Here is a 17,532-nt window from a genome sequence, read left to right as displayed (position 1 = left end):
GTCTACCCTCTGCCTTTCTTTGACCTATTGGGTGTGGTAGGGCTCGCCTGTTAAGAAAATTTACCTCCTGGGCTAAAGGTTGCCTGGTGGCAGCTTCAAGTTTCTCCTACAAAGTATGGGGAGGGGGCGCTCTAAGCGGAACGAGCACAGATTGGGGTTCAAGATCCTTCATCTCACTTACTGTCGTGGTCTCAAGCAAGTCACAGCCTCTGAGCCAGTGTTGTTATCTGAAAAAGGGGACAGTGCCTTCCTGTTTGGTCTTACCCACCACCTTGAATCTGTCAGCAAGTGAGCAGGACAGTTCCACTAGGGGAATTTTGCCTTCTGCAAGACCCCAAGGCTGAGAGCAAGGAGGGGAGCTTCCCACACCTACCCAGACCCAGCAAACAATAGCGTCGTGGGGGCTGCTTTTTGTTTCTTTGGATTCCACCTCACACAGGAAAAGAAGCACGTTTTCCCACAGGCAGTTGGACATCCTGACTGGGAGAAAAAAGGAAAAATCAGGGGCAACAGGTTCTTAGCTCATTTGCAATCTTCACAGAATTGTACATTTTGATGTTTTTCCTCATTATTGAAATACTTCACTGCCAACAAAAATGAGAGAATGCACAAGGGTAAACAGGAGGAAAAAATAATCTGTGGGACTCTCATTCAATGATCTGTGAGCAAATTTCCTTATCTCAATTTTCTTTTTCTTTTTTTTTCCCCTCCTCCAGACAAAGTCTAGCTCTTGTTTTCAAAAGCTTCGTCATCTTGGAGAAAGTTTTCCAGAGCCATGCTGCAATCAGCCAACTGGTCCATCCAGTAGCCTTGAGGCTTTACTGGCCCATGGCTCTGGCCAGATAATGTGCAAATAAAGGGCTCCCTACCCCCATCCCGGTCAAGACCACTTAGTTTACCCTGTGACAAAACAAGACAATCAAGCAGAAACACTCACTCCTCCCTGCTTGTACCAAATATCCACATTTGCCTATATTTAATCCACATTTGCTACTACACAGAATGGGGTTGACTACATTCAGGTCAGCTCTAGGAATGTCTCAAACACCTGCTTTACAGCTCTGGCCCCTGCCTTCCTGCCAGCGCTAGTCTGGTCCTGGCCCAAACTTCTCCCTTAAGCTGAAGATTAAAGAGAGGAAGAACTAGACTGAAATCATGTTTCAAATGCATCAGTTTATCCACTGGTTCTCACACCTGTGGAGTTTTTAAGACTCCTGATGCCCAAGCCCCACCACAGACCAATGAAATTGGAGTTTCTGGGCATGGGGACCAGGCATGGTATTAAGTTTAAGAACCAGTGACTTAACTGCTGTTGCTAAGGTGCCTGTATCAGGGTTGTCTACCATGGACTGTGGGTGCCAGAGCGAGAAGGACCACATGCATCTCACTTTGTAACATTCCTCGTGGAGCTGGGCACACGGCCAATGCTTCTGATGATGACGGAATACCTCAATCTGTTCCTCATTAGCTCCTAGAATTGGAATATGGTGGCTATTCCAAGATCACACATATGTCCCAAAGTCATAGAGGATAAACATTTTATTACACTAAAAAAAGTCATCTGTTAACTGCTTGAACTGCAGGGGAACCACATCTGAGGCTACTTCAGAAAAATGGCATCAGATAACACATGGAGACTTCTAGCATTACAAAATGGCTAGATTCTCTCCCACCCGCTCCCATTAAGTATTAATCAGTGGCTCAGGCCAATTCTGGTAAGAGCACCGCACTGCTGACTTCACATAAAGCCAGGACGAGGTCAATGCGCTGACGGCAGGGCCCATTCCTGGCCATCTCCCCAGCAGCCGGCTGCTGTGGCTTGGACACAGGCGGCAACGCCGGGGGGATCCATTCCACTCCGCTGTGGTGAACTTGCTTGTCCTAATGACTGGCTGTGGAGGCCGCATCAACACTGGTGGCATCGTCATCTGGGGCCCATGTGAGCCCTCTGGGGCTGGGGCTCTGAGACTGGGGACCAGCAGCCTGGAGCTGGTTCCACTTTACTCCATGGCAAATCTTATTCCCCCTTTACGCTGCTCCTCACTCGAGTGAGGAAGTGCTGCTTTGCCTGAGAGCCCCGTGTCAGCGCTGGAACAGGCTTGGCAGGTACATCCAGCTGGGGCTGGGGGAGAGGCCTGAATAACAGAGCTGAGGGGCGATGGGGACACGTGCAGAGTGACCGGCACCCCTTGCCTTTTGGTTCAAAGCAACTCTGGAAGATCCCAGTGTCCGTTCCACATACTGGACGTTTGAACACGGGCTACATGGCTTCTTCATCTGGCCTGCAGCCAAAGAGACCATCCAACACTCGGTGACTGGTTCAAAGTGTCGGCCACGCTGCCTCAGGCTAGCCTCGTGTTCCCGAGGAGGCCACAGGCACTGCCACCTCCAGGATCTAGGGGCTCCCGCACTGCTCGGGAGGCACTGTGCTGCTTCTCACTTGTTACTCTTTCTCCTTCCTGCTCCCACCCAGCACGACCTCTGCTGGCTTCCTGTGGGCTCAGATGGCCTCCTCCAGCCTGCATGGGAGCTAGGGGGTGAGGGACAGGCAGCACGACCCCTCCCCCATTGCTCCTCCTTCTCCTTTGCCCACATCCACCCTGGCCCCTGCACCAGGCCACACCGCAGAGGCACACTGTTGACTGCAGTCTGTCGTAGCACCAAGGTAAACATTCAAGACATTTGCCTCTTCCCTTCCCCTCATCCCAGGCCTGGAGGCAGGTTCCTCAAAGCCCCTCATAGTGGCCGCAGCCCTCCTGCTGTCACTCGTGTACCAGAAAGTTGATGAGGGCAGTTCTGGGGGAAAGAAAGGCCTTCTTGATGCTGCGTCCTTGCAAGAGCCTGACACCCAGCTCACTTTGGAGAACAAGTTCATGCACTTTGTCCTGGTCCTGGGCGACCTGTTGGGGCACAGGAATTTTGCCGCAGGCTTTGTTGTTTATCTGAGAAGGAGAAAAGAGGAGACAAACAGTGAGGAAAGTCCTCAGAGTGTCAGGCAGCCCCATGCCAACACTTCCTGACTGCAAAGGGCACTGCGGTACGTTTGGGGGAAGGGAACATAGGCAGAGAAAGGAGGGACTCAGCACCCTGCTTCCCAAGAGGGTGAGACGCAATCCAATGGGTAGGATTAATGCCTGAAACCCGCAGACAGACAGACACTGAGACTGCACGTGCGTGCTGCACCTGGAGTGAGGACCACCTTGTGTTTCCTGAGCACTGCCCCCCTACACAGCTGCAGTGGAGATTTTGTCGAAAACCTTTGGCATGAGATGGCTTGGCCATTTCCAGGGGGAAAGGGATTACTGGGTCACTGAGGATCAAATCTAAGTTCAGATCCAGGCTAGAGTGGGCTGTCCCCTTGGGTTTCACCCAGGTCTCAAGTGGACCAACTTCTGGGGAACGCAGCCAACCCCTCTTTCTGATGACTGACTCCAGAAGGGGGCGCTCAAGTGTGACGGCTTAGAAATTGGACCCACATCTTGTCCCACTGACAACTCTTCTCACTTAAAATGGGTCAGTACAGCTTCAGACCTTGGTAGGTATTCACCCAATATTATTTCAATGAGGAACTTCACATCAGACATGAACTGGCATCTCTCTGAGGAAAGTGACCATGTGGCTCAGACAGCTTCTGAACAGCCGGGCTTCCAAATCCTCAATCCCATGGCTCCCACATTGACCCTCACATTTCTTTTACTAACACTCTGGTTTTTCACTTGGAAAATATAGTCACGGTACTATGAAAAGTTACTAGGAATAACTTCTCAAGTTTCAATCAAAGCACACTATCAAATGCCCCTTAATCACCCACTTCATCTTTTCAGATTTTTGTAGAATTTAGTGGCATTTTTATCGTTTGCATTAGTCTAGATCACTAGGCAGGAGATAAGAGAATACACTGTGTCCTGAAATATTCTGAAATATTATTTTTAAAAACTGTGAGGCTCCATGTTGCAGGGCTTTAAAGAGTTCTCAAGCTGGGGAACTAGAAGGACCGTGGCCTCCCCTCCTCGGCGTCTCTGAGCCACGAGAAGCTGCCTTACAGGCCACGTGCGTGGTCTGACCGAGACCTTGGAAGAGACCTCCAGCCTGTCACACAAAAGCCGTGCCCCTTGGGAAGTCCGGGGGACCCCAACAGGGAATTCTCAGGATGTGCACTCGTTAGTGAATTGTGTCCCAGCCTGCCTGCCTCTGCTCTTTGTTCTTGTCCTGTGGAACAGCAGCCCAGGGTCAGGTCTCCTCCGGGCCCCATCCACGTTGGGGGTGCTGGGGAGGGGGAGCACGTGCTGGCACATGGGCAGACTCAGCTTTGACCCTCAGGCCTGCTCTTACAAGCCGTGGGAACTTGGGCTTGGTTTTCTCTTCTTCACGAGTATTTCCTTTTCTTTTCTTTTTCTTTGAGACAATCTTGCTCTGTCACCCTGGGTAGAGTGCAGTGGTGTCATCATAGCTCACAGCAACCTCAAACTCCTGGGCTCAAGTGATCCTCCTGCCTCAGCCTCCCGAGTAGCTGAGACTATGAGCACGTACCACCAAGGCCGGCTAATTTTTTCTATATATTTTTAGTTGTCCAGCTAATTTCTTTCTATTTTTAGTAGAGATGGGGTCTCGCTCTTGCTCAGGCTGGTCTCGAACTCCTGACCTCGAGTGATCCACCCGCCTCGGCCTCCCAGAGTGCTAGGATTACAGGTGTGAGCCACTGCGCCCGGCTTGGTTTTTACTTATTTATTTATTTATTTATTTTTAAGAGACAGGGTCTTGCTCTGTCTCCCACGCTGCAGCATAGTGGCATGGTCATAGCTCACAGCATCCTCAACACCTGAGCTCAAGCAACCTTCCTGCCTCAGCCTCCCAGAGTACGAAGACTGCAGGCATGAGCCACCACGCCTGGCCGGTTTTCTCTTCTTTAAGGATAGAATTCTCTGGATTACTGAGTGAAGTGGAACAACCCATGTAAACTGATGGCTCACTAAGCCTTGCTTCTTCTGCCTTTGTCAAGAGTCCTGGGCAGGATGGAAGGAGCTGGCCATGGGACGTCCTTCAATGCACGGCCTCGACACAACAATGACCCCTACTTCCAAACCCCATGAGCTTCCTGTGCTTCCCCAGAGCCTGGCGGGCTGGTTCCAAGCCATCACTGGGGACAGCCCAGGGGAACTGAGTCATTCTTGTCCACAGCTGGGGCTTTGGGGGCAGGGCACATGATCTCTGGATGTGGCCTGGTGCCCAGCAGTCTTTCCCATGCTGCCTTGGGCACCCGCTTGCGGTTCTGGCTCCCCGGACTGCCCCAAGTTACCTTATCTAGGGCCGTGCCCTTAGGGTGGGTGGGTCTCAGTCATGTTCCCCTGTCCCAGCATAAGGTACCAATGATGAAATGGGCAGAGAAGTCAGGTTGGGACCCAACACTGAGCTTGGGCTTCAAGGGCCCAAAGGGGAACAGGCACGTTCAAATCACTTCAAACAGAGGTGGTTACACTGCCGGGCTCCTGCTCCTTCGTCTTTGAAGCACTGCTCTCTTGGACTTTCCCAACAGGCCCCTTACCACGAGTGCTCCTCCCACCCAGTCCCTCGCCCTGCCCCCAACATGGGGGGGCCTTGCAATGGCAAATAACAATCAAACTCCCATTTGCTGAGCTCACTCTGTGCCAGGCTCTGTGCTGTGCAATTCACCTGCATCCATCCCATTTTACAGATGGGGAAGCTGAGGCACATGAGGTGAAGACACCTGCCCAAGACCCCACCAGTGGTGGAGCTTCTGTCTCTCCCCTGCTTAGACCCCCTGACAGCCCCTAGTCCTCCCAGGGATGGGGTCCGGCCTCTGAGGCAGGGACCCTCCCAGCCTGCAGCCTCCCCTCCAGCACCACCCTGCCTGTGCCCTCTGCTCCAGCCCCTCCACGGCCTACAGCCCGTGCCTCTGTGGGCTTGCCCCCTACTGCAGCCCCTGGTCTTCCGGCAGCCCCGGTCTACTGGGGAGATGCTGCTCCTCTTTCAAAGCCAAGGCCCATCTCCTTCTCACGATGCCTTTTCCAATTCCCCAACCGCCACAGGCGACGATGCTGACGCTAGCAGCAGCTCCTGTTCACTGAGCGAGTTCTAGACCAGCCGTGTGACCCTCGCTGAGTTAGCAAGCCCTTCTTTGCCACGTTTCCTCACCCGTAAGATGGGGTTAGTTGCATATCCGCCTTGTCTGCGAAGTGGGGTAACAGCAGGCCCGCCTCTCAGGGCTGCTGGGTGAAGTGAGTTCACACCTGGGAGGTTCTCGGGCAGCGGCTGGCCCTGAGTCAGCGCTCACTGCGTGTTAGTGGGTTTTGTCGTGAGTGTGCCCAGAAGCAGGCTGGGCACTTCCTGGCATTAACCCACCTAATTCTCTCAGCAGCCGGATATGGCAGCCACTGCATTTGCCTGCACTTTACAACTGAGGAAACTGAGGCTTAGAGAAGTTAAATATTTTGTAAAACTGAGACTTACACCCGGGATGGTCGGACTCATGAGCTCTTACATCCCAACCTTGGGGCTACATAAATTCTGCGTGTGACAACTCATGTGCCCTCAGACCTTCGCTCCTAGGCCCTAAGCTCCTAGAAGATACGGGTGGCCCCTGTCTCCGCATCCCTAGTATCTGTCAGAGTCAGGGGCACAGAGACCAGCCAACATGGGCGCGGCGGAACTGAATTACGCCGGACTGTGCGTGCAGCTTCTGTTTCTGGCCAGGTCGCCCCGAGAGACACGCAGGGTCGGGACACAGACCTCTCCAGTTCTGCTGCTGGCGCAGTGTCCGACAGAGCCCTGAGGCTGGGCCCTCTCTCATGGAGTCCTACACACGCATTTCACTTTGGGTTTGCATTTCAATGATCATCTAAAATCATTTTACCAATTATCAAACTCAATTTCTTTTCTGCAGGGATAATTTAAAATAAAAAAATATTTTCATAGACTGAAACTTCAGTTTTTCTCAAATTGGCATTTCTCAACTGTGCTAAGGATATGTTCTTAGGGACGTAAGAGAGATTTATTTCTCATAAACATTAGTCAAGTTAAAGAAATTTCCTCTGTTTTTGGTTTTGAGGATTTTTGGAAGAAGTCTGCCAGGGCAGCCCCAGGGCAGGGGGTGTGGATGGAGAGGGAGCCCCGGTCTCCTGCCCAGGCTTGCACAGATGCAGATGGGCTGGGGCCCGCTTTGTTCCTGGCACTTCTCACAATTTGCCATCATTTTACTTATTTTTCTCTTTCCTTTTTATTCTTCCTTATCTCTCCTACTAGCCTTTAAGCTCCATGGGTAGTAACCCTGTCTGTCTAGTTGGATTTTGTATCCCCGGAGTATAGCACTGTGCCTAAGGTAGGTAGAGCAGGAACTCGGTAATTATTCATGAGTAAATGAACAAAGCTGGGCAAGGTAACTGACTTCTCTGAGCCTATTTCCTCAACTGAAAAAGTGAAAAGGGTAATGCCCACTTCACAGGGTGAGCAGTGTGAGAGTACATTTTGCATGCGAATGACCCGGCCCCAGGTGCGGTTCAGAGGAGGCATAGGAAGAAGCCCACTCCCTACTTCTTTTTCTCTTCAGATACATCAGCATATTTAAGAGATACTCCCTATAAATGTCTCATATTTAGCAAGTCAAATATATCAAAATTACAAAAAGGATAAACTATAAGGGAATTGCTCTATAAAAGGTTTAAATAATAAACTACTCTTATATATTTAAAACCACTCAATTGACCAAAAAAAAAAAAAAATTATGTAGCCTGTCTGAAACGTATTTTACAGTGGGAGGTATTCCCACATTGCCACCCACCTCACTGTCACCCTCCCCCACCCTCCAACACCCCCCAGAGCAGCTAAATGAAATCTAGAGATTGAAGCACAGGCCTCCACTGGAAAGGAAGACAATGAGAACCTGTGAGCAGGACAGGCTTATTTCCCCTCCGTTCTAGTCCCTTGAGGGCCGTGAGAGTTTTATGCTCATGTGCTTTTGGTGTATGGTGGCCTACAAAACTGAGGGCCCCAGCAAAGGAAAGACAGGCCTTTGTGCCCTGCTCCTGGCTGGACGGTCTGGCCGAGGGCTGGGTGGGCTAGACCTGCTGATGCTTCTCTCAACACCAAGCCAGTGTCTAGGGGCTGCTGGCAGGGCAGGGACCGCCCGGCAGGGACCACCCGGCTCTGTCTGGGGCTGAGGGGAGACACTTACCAGAACTGCCATCTGCACGACCTCGGGCTGCTGAAGGAACTGCGGGTCCACGGCTGGCCACGCCTGAAGCAGCACACCGGCATCCCAGGCATAGTGGGCACAGAGCTTCCTTGGCACCAGTGCCAGGCCTGCAATGCCAAGGGACAGAAGGGTCGGGTCACTCCAAGCACAGGGGAGGCTGATGACAGCAGGACAAAAGCTTTTGCCACAACACAGCCTGGCTTGGAGCTGTCTGAGGAGGCAAGGGGAAGCCAGGTGCCCACCACTTACTCTGCCCGGGTTTATAATCCCAGGTTTATAGGTAGCTTGTTTTTGCCGACGGCACCCAGAGCTGTAAAGATGGATGGATGTGCTGTTCTAAAGTGCTCATCTGGAAAAACAAGGCTGCTGATTTTACTGGGTCATCTCTCTGCAACTCTGTCGGGGAAGGAATGCCTGTGTGCTACCCTGAGAACGGATGCATCCGTCTCCTTTCCTGCCCATGCGCTCTCAGGGTCAGAGACGGCCTCCCATCCCGTCCTTCTAGTCATAATCACTGGAGCCGGGATGCAGTGAACAGGACACTCCTCACCCTTCGCAGAGGGATCTTAACCTCCTCGCTACACTTCCTCTTGGGACGGGATCCCCCCAATTTCTGAACTGGAAGGAGTTTCCTTGGCTCAGGGTGGGCCAAACATGAGGAAGCAGTGAGGAATAAACCCTCTCAAGTGCTGTTTCCCAGAGTGCTTCATGCTACAGCCCCCAGAGCAGAGGTGGCCCTCACAGGGCAACCTGTGCCAGTGCGGCTGCAGCGGCCAGTGCTCCAGGACTTCCACTAGGCGCTTCCTGGGGAAAGCTCTGGTTTAAAAGCCTCTGCTGATTTGCTTGAGCGCAAGAGATGCCCCAAAGGTACAGGGAATGCACACACAGGAAAATCAGATCCCTGGGCAGAGGTGGGCAAGTGAATGTGGCTGGCGTGCCCATGCTGGGGCAGTGCTTGGCGGGGCTGGCCCTTCTATACCGCCCCCCTGTCATCCTTGAGACCAGGACCATGCAATTGGGGGACAGGCCCATGGCCGGGGCATGGTCTGAGGCAGGGTTTGAGTCTGGGACAGGGGGAATGAATTCCACCAACGCCAGCCCCAAGGACACTGGGTTGTGAGTGACAACTTTTTGTTTTATCTTCCTTGATGACAAACATAATACACATGCTCCTTGCAGAAAATTTGGAAAGGCCCAAAATATAAAGAAGAAAATCATGTTCATCCAGATAGCATTTTTAAACTTTTTATTTTAAAAGACCATAATTTAATATATTTAATGACTATCTGTACATCTAAACCAACCCCATAAAAAAAAAAAAAAACAGAACCACAACTACCACCACCAGGATCATGCTCTTAACACAGTTTTGTATTCTTTTATTCCCGTTTTAAAATGATATTTAATTTCAAAGAAAAAGATTATATACAATTGTATATATATATAACCTTAGTTTTATTAAAAATTTATATGAGCAGGTAAAAGGTGGAAGGAAATAAATCTGAGCAGTAACAGTGATTATCTCTGGGAAGTAAAAGTATGGGAGATATTTTTTTTTTCTTTAAAAAAAACTATTCTATAGATTTTCTACAAGAACCTTTATTATTTTTGTGATTTCAAAAAAAATTTAAATTTAAAAAATAAAGTTTTTCCATACCGTGAGGTCAGTTCAACATTTTTGTTCTTGTCTCTTTTTAAGATTTAATTTTTTCCCCATTTAACTTTCAAATCTATCAGCAATTTTTGTGCATAACGTGAAAAAAAATTATTTAAAAAAATATGTGGTCAACTTTCCAAAGCTAATTTGTTGAATATGTCTTCTCTTCCCTATTGGTTTGTGATTTTTTTCCTTGAAAATATATTATTCTGGGGATTGTTTTGAAACGATTCAGTTCAGAGATACTCAAAATGCTTGTGTGCAAAGAGGCAAAGAACTGAGGCCAGAGTGCCCGTCAACAAGCTGCTTCCCTCACTGGGACAGTCTTGCTATAAAAAAAAGCCAGCCTAACTCAACTGTGTGGTAGTGACACAGCTGTTGTACGTCCCAGCACAAGTTGTAGACTGGAACTGACAGTTCTGAGGACCACTCTGAGTAGCCCTGGTCCCCTGGCCCATGATATGCTGTTCCGTTCCATCAATCTCCGTCCGGATTCTCGTGCCAGTATTGCAGATCTATCTGCTGTAGCTTTATATGTTTCACTATCTGCACTCTTGTCGCATTGCCAGTCAACCTGAGGGAAGTGAAGCCTCGTCAGCGCCTGAGGATTAAGTGGTATAAAAGGCAGATTCTGGGTGCCCAGCTGGCTCCCATGGCCCGGGGTTTCTGTGCTTCCCACGAAACCATCCTATGTCTCACAGATGTGCCTTTTGGCAGAAACAGAAAGGAGATTCCTGCTTGTTCCTCAAAGGGAATCCTATTAAAACTCATATGTAAATACGACATGGGGGTCACAGACGGGGGATAATCTTTTCTTTCTTTTGGTGAGCTGGCCCAGTCTGGTCTGTCCTGTGACCCAGCTGCCGTGGGAAGGTTTCCAAAGCCTCTGTATGGCAGTTGCACAGGATGCCTGGGAGATGAAAGGACCTTGGTCACAAATGTTGTGGGCAGAAGCTGTTACAGATTCCACTTTAAAAAAACGAGGAAGCCCAGCCTTCCTGGAGCAATCAGGATGCTTATTTATAGCGGCCTGGGCCCTGCCCGGGGTTTCCATATAGATGGGAGTGGGGCCATCCTGTTCAGCAGTGAGGAACAGAAACTCAGGACCCAGGTGTATACGTAGTGTTTTTGCCTCCCTGCTCATTTTAGGGAAGTAGAAAATACCTAATATTTGCATGGGAAATACCATGGTTTCCTTACATGGCACAGCCAAGGTGACAGGTTGAGAGTTGGCCTTTGGGAAGCACGAGGAGACAGTCTGACCACAGGCTGGGAGGTGGCAAGGCCCTGGCACGCAAGGCCACCACGCAGCGCCGGCTGCAGCCCACAGCCCACCCCCTTCCTTCCTCTCCTCTGGGAGAGCTGTTGCGGCTGACCTTCCTGCAGAATGAGCAAAACAAACCTCCTCTCCCAGCAAGGGCTGGCAAGGCTGCCATCCTGCCGTGGCACCCAGGATGACTGCTGAGGTGGCCGTGGCTTCTGTGGATGGCAGTCCTCTCCTGGTGGCCATCTTCAGGCCTGTCTCCATCCCCATCTCCCCACCCCCTGCCCTCATATGCCAAAAGGGAGGACCTGGGGACTCTGTGGCATCTGATCCTCCCTGTGCCTCATCCGGCCCTGGCAGTTCCAAGGAAGTGAACAGGAATTGAGGCCACTTCACCTTGGGTTTAGCCCAGAAAAATGGTCTCATTGACATTATTTTGAAATAACAATATCTACATGGCATACACATTTATGTATAAAATACCATCAGAGCATCAATATTTATTCTCCCTTGTAATTATCACACACGCTTCTCTATAATTCTTGTGTTCATAATTTTGTTGAAATTAATGAATACAGCATTTATGTTAATATATAGAGAGCAAATCACTATAGCTATAATATTTCACAGCCACTTTTTATAAAAAGCTACAAAGAAAGTGATCCCAAATTATTTTATGGAGAAAAATGGATTTGTGGACTGATACTTGCAGATGAAGCTTCCCTCAGATTGCCCGAGGGAGGTAAAGGCTCACCTTGCCCGAGCTCTCAAAATGAAGGTGCTGATGGAATACGTGGAGACCACGAGTTAGATACCAGAAGCAAATATCAAGAAAGAAAAGTCACTGTAGAACAATAAAAATGGCCAGTGAAACAGAAATGTTATGGAGATCTTATTACCCCATTTAAAAAAAACTTGTATTTTGAACATGACACTAATCTCAAAGTAGCACAAAAAACACCAAAAAAAGGGAAATCACTCAAATGCCCATCAGTGGGAGATTGCTTAATCATTTACAGAACATTCACCGGGCAGGACACCCTAGAGCTGTTAAAAAAGAACTAGGTAGGTCTGTAAGTGTTGATACAGAACTAGTTTAAAGGATAATAAGAGTGCAAAATGTTCATACAGAATGTTAACATTTGTATAAAAAAGGGTCCTCACTTGACATTTATCTATCACATTCTTCTGTCAGATTAAATATAAAACTGGTAGCAGAGTTTCTCTGGGAGACCAGCTGAGCAACAGAGCTTAGGGCACACCCTTTTGTAACAGCTGAATGTTTTACAGAATGCATATAGATATACTTTTCAATTAAAAAGTTCAGTTTTGCTTTGCTTTAAGAAGCCCAGAGAGGCACCTGGAAGCTGGATTTATTTTTTGCAGTTGGCTCTCAGCACTTTTCTTCAGAAGCTGGGCATGTGCAGAAAAAAGGTGACTCTTAGGGAGCAAGCAGTGCCTCTGGGGCCCTGCGGGTAGGCCCAGCCCAGGCTCTGAGTGTTCCTGCTCACCCACGCTGAAGGGGGCACGCGGCCTGGGATGCCAGTGGGGCTAGGACGAATGGGTCCATCTGGTTAGTTCTGTGTGTGTGTGTATTAAAATCTTCTTCAATTAAAAATAAATTCCTGGCTGGGTACAGTGGCTCACGCCTGTAATCCTAGCACTCTGGGAGGCCAAGGCAGGCAGATCGTTTGAGCTCAGGAGTTCGAGACCAGCCTGAGAAAGAGTGAGAGCCCATCTCTACTAAAAAATAAAAAGAAATTAGCTGGACAACTAAAACATATATAGAAAAAATTAGCTGGGCATGGTGGCGCATGCCTGTAGTCCCAGCTACTCGGGAGGCTGAGGCAGGAGGATCGCTTGAGCCTAGGAGTTTGCGGTTGCTGTGAGCTAGGCTGATGCCATGGCACTCTAGGCAGGGTGACAGAGCGGGACTCTGCCTCAAAAAAAAAAATAAATAAAATAAATAAATAAATAAATAAATAAATAAATTCCTTCCTTCTTTCCTTCCTTTCTAATGGTCTACTATGTTCCAGAACCAGAATCTCAATACTGAGGACTTGTAGTTTAGAAAGGCAATTTTAAAAAGCCTTTATTTTGAAATAATTATAGATTCACAAGAAGTTGTAAAGAAATGTTCAGGAGGTCCCATGTACCCTCCATCCAGCCGCCCCTCGTAGTAATCACAGCACAACATCAAAACCAGGAAATTGATGTTGGCACAATCCACAAAGCATATTCAGATTTTACCAGTTTTAAAGGCACTAATCTGTGTATGTGCGTGTGTGTGTGTGTGTGTGTGTGTGTGCAGCTTAGTGTAACCACCACGTGTAGCTGCATGTAATCACCACCACAGTCAGGACACAGAACTGTTCCGTCACCACAAGGCTCCCGACTGACACCCTTCTACAGCCACCACCTCCACCCCCTACCTCCTGGCAACCACGAATGTGTTGTCCATCTCCGTAATTTTGTTATTTTAAGACTCTAGTATAATTGGGATCACATTGCAGATAACCTTTTGGGATTGGCTTTTTTCAATCAGCATACTCCCTAAGATCCATCCAAGTTGTTGCCTGTTAGAAAGGTCATTTTGGCAATGATAAAATCACATTTCCAACACGAGCACCACCAAGGAAAATCCCTGTGTGGCGATTTTCTGCTCTTTTACTGTCCACCAACAAAGGAGCCCTTGAACCCTTTGTCTGAAAATAGCATCAGTGGCTCCTGATACTAAAAATTTCCCTAAGCAAGCAGCTAACACCCTCATCTGGATAGGACAATATTCTATTATGGTAAACAAAAGATAACTTTGTAAATTCAGGTGTGGTGTCTTTAGCTTCTCAGCTCTGACGCTTTAGGAAGGAAAAAAAATTTCCTCATCCTGTTAAAATTTGCAAACTGCCAAGACGCTGGCTCTGTTTCTTACCAAAGGTCTCCATTTACTCTTTAGGTGATTGGTAGAGGGCTGGTGGGAGCCAAGTGCTTTGGGATTCTCTAAAATGTTCCTTTTTATCCAGGGCAATAATGGCCACTGTGCCAATAGGACTTCAGAACTCCCCTAGAGGACACATCTTTTTTTTTTTTTTTGAGACAGGGTCTCACTCTGTTGCCCGGGCTAGAGTGCCGTGGCGTCAGCCTAGCTCACAGCAACCTCAAACTCCTGGGCTCAAGGAATCCTACTGCCTCAGCCTCCCGAGTAGCTGGGACTACAGGCATGCACCACCATGCCCAGCTAATTTTTCTATATTTTTAGTTGTCCAGATAATTTCTTTCTGTTTTTAGTAGAGATGGGGTCTTGCTCTTGCTCAGGCTGGTCTCGAACTCCTGACCTTGAGCGATCCACCCGCCTCGGCCTCTCAGAGTACTAGGATTACAGGCGTGAGCCACCGCGCCCGGCCTATAAATCTTAATAAAAATAAAATGTTGGTAGCAATGTGGTTTTACCGGAAAAAAAAAAAAAAAAAGATATTCCAGCCATTACCAGTCAGAAAAATATAACAGAATAAGATCCTAGTCATGAGAACACAAAATAAAATAAAATATAAGAAAATAAAATATTTGAGAATAAGCTTAAGAAATGTGCAAGACCTACATGAAGAAAACTTGTCTGAGCATAAGAGAAGTCTTGAACAAAAGGGGAGACAGACTTCGTGCTGGGATGGAAACCTAGATGAGGTGAGATGTGAAACCTTCCCAAATTAACTCCACGTTTAACCAACTGCAATGGAAATCCCATAGAGATATTGGGGGAACTTAAAAATTATAGCAGACTTCCACTGAGCAGAATAGACAGGAGAGAAGAACTAAAATAATTATAAAAAAGAAAGGAAGGAAGACTGGTCTGCAAGTTAGCAAAATTATCTGTAAAAATTCAATAATTAAATCAGTGAAGCACAATATACAATTAAAAAATAGATCCTAGAGTAGAAAGTGAGAGAACTTTCCACAAAAGTAATTTGGTAATATATATCAAGAGTCTTAAATAGATTCATATCTTTTCCACTCCAAGAAAATAATCTGAAGTGAAAACAAATATTTACATACAGAATTGTCCATGGTGGATTGTTGATGGGAATGAAGTACTAGACACATTAAGTCATGGTGCATGTGGACAATTAATGCAGTCATTAAAAATGTTTACCAGTAATAAAATCAAAACCCAAAATATTTACATCTTTAAATTTAAATTTCTAAATTTTAATCTTTAAATCCATTTTTAAACTAGAAATACTCAGAGTTGAGTCTTTTGTTATCTCTGAGAAACCAACCTAAGCCCCATGTAAAGCAAAGATGGTCAAATTGTTGCACTGTGTTCTGACTGAATATCTAAGTCTGCCCAGATAAGACCCCTGCCACTAATGCCAGGCCCCAGGGAGGCCTGAGATCCTCTAAGACTTATCTATCTGTGCTGGGCCCAGGTGTCTGTGGCCCCTGTAGCCTGTCCTCACAGCCACAAAGGTGTGAGCAATTGCTCAGGATTCAAAGACATGGGACAGATCCAGGTTGGGTTACTCTAGCTTGCAAGGTGAGGTTATCAGAAAGAGATTGAATGGTCCATGTATAATATCTGGAATCATAATAGACACTCTTGTTTCTGCTGAAGCATATTCACAGATGACCCAGAGAATTTCTGGAACTTGATTTGGGGATGTGCACTTAAAGCCTTAACATTTTGAATCTTGGCTGGGCATGGTGGCTCACACCTGTAATCCTAGCACTCTGGATGGCCAAGGTGGACGGATCTTTTGAGCTCAGGAGTTTGAGACCATCCTGAGTAAGAGCAAGATTCCGTCTCTACTGAAAAAATAGAAATATTAGACAGCTGTGGTGGTGCACGCCTATAGTCCCAGCTACTTGGGAGGCTGAGGCAGGAGGATTGCTTGAGCCCAGGATTTTGAGGTTGCTGTGAGCTATGATGACGCCACTGTATTCTAGTCCAGGTAACACAGTGAGACCCTGTCTCAAAAACAAACAAACAGGCCGGGTGTGGTGGCTCACGCCTGTAATCCTAGCACTCTGGGAGGCAGAGGCGGGAGGATAGCTCAAGGTCAGGAGTTCGAGACCAGCCTGAGCAAGAGCGAGACCCCGTCTCTACTAAAAAATAGAAAGAAATTATCTGGACAACTAAAGATATATATATGAAAAATTAGCAGGGCATGCTGGTGCATGCCTGTAGTCCCAGCTACTCGGGAGGCTGAGGCAGAAGGATTGCTTGAGCCCAGGAGTTTGAGGTTGCTGTGAGCTAGGCTGACGCCACGGCACTCTAGCCCGGGCAACAGAGTGAGACCCTGTTTCAAAAAGAAAAGAAAAGAAAACAAACAAACAAACAAAATCCCCACAAAAACATAAAAAAATACATTTTTACTCTATCAGGATACCTTATAGCATATCAAGAAGGGCTGGATCTTTTGGGAACTACACCACATCTCTTTCCTGCTAAAGTAAACTGGGCCTTGATTCAATCTTGCAAGCAGCAAAGAATGAATCTATAGTAAACTTCAGGGACAGACCTACCCACATCTTTACACGGTATTCAGGATTAGTTCATGATATGGATATTTCTAAAGCCCTTTCCACTTTTTTGGTTGATGTTGTAAGCAAGAAATTGTAGATATGGTACATGAACAAAAAACTGGCTGGCAAATCATCCCATTACAAGAATGTCAGTATTTGGCTGAACATTTACAAGTGGCTTTAGGTACCACAAAGGACAAAATCCAAACGAAGCTCATGGGTTTATAATGAAAGCAATTTAAACAGGTCCTCTGTTCCTCAAGGGATGAAAAACACTTTCCTTTTCACAGAGATACTTGCTGATACTATAAAAAGGGGGCAACTGGAAAAACAAGTCTCATCTTAGCTAAGAAAAAGGAACTAATGCTCCTCCTCCTGAGGAAGTATCTTCCAAAGTAGGAGGAAATAAACAAAGCTTTGAGGCAGACACAGGCACTACTCTGCCAACTATAAATCCTACCACAATTTCTACCCATCTCCTGTAGTCATAAAATTACTCGGTGGTAGGAATTTCAAACAAGCTGCAAATTCTTCTCATCACTCAACCATACACTGTGACTCTTGGTCTCCTCACTAGTCAATATGTGTTTCTTCTCTGTGACACCATGTCAGTAAATTTAATTAGGAAAGTTTTTTTTAGAAGAGATCTTTCAGGGAAATGGAACTGCTAAACCAAATGCATGTCAGATGAACTATTTCTAGAAATTTCTAAGGACTTTCCCATGCATGATCCTGTAGCAGTGCAATTACATGTCACTTTGCCTCTCCCTATATGCTTGGCCTAATCCCAATTTGATGATTATGTGAAGTCTCTGGTTCTTTCTGGGCCAACAGTTCTGATGTGGAGAGAATACTAGAGGCTGAGCCTCAGGCAGGTAGTCAGCC

General features: G+C 47.4%; 1 protein-coding gene across 3 annotated transcripts in view; it reads right to left on the bottom strand.

Moving 5' to 3' along the window:
• Positions 1 to 1,521: 1,521 nt before the first annotated feature.
• The window catches only part of LARS2 (leucyl-tRNA synthetase 2, mitochondrial), a 130,563-nt gene continuing 114,552 nt past the window's right edge, over positions 1,522 to 17,532 (bottom strand). For all 3 annotated transcript variants that reach the window (XM_045529805.1, XM_045529806.1, XM_045529808.1), the window contains 2 exons: positions 8,189 to 8,316; positions 1,522 to 2,942 (listed from right to left, as the gene is read on the bottom strand). In XM_045529805.1, coding sequence (XP_045385761.1) covers positions 2,763 to 2,942; positions 8,189 to 8,316 — 308 coding nt within the window. In that variant the 3' untranslated portion in view covers positions 1,522 to 2,762. The remainder of the gene's footprint in view (positions 2,943 to 8,188; positions 8,317 to 17,532) is intronic.

Source organism: Lemur catta, chromosome 18 (assembly GCF_020740605.2).
Source record: "Lemur catta isolate mLemCat1 chromosome 18, mLemCat1.pri, whole genome shotgun sequence".
Classification (NCBI taxonomy): Eukaryota; Metazoa; Chordata; class Mammalia; order Primates; family Lemuridae; genus Lemur; species Lemur catta.
Note: the sequence above shows the minus strand (reverse complement) of the source record. Positions and strands in the feature narration are given on the sequence as shown.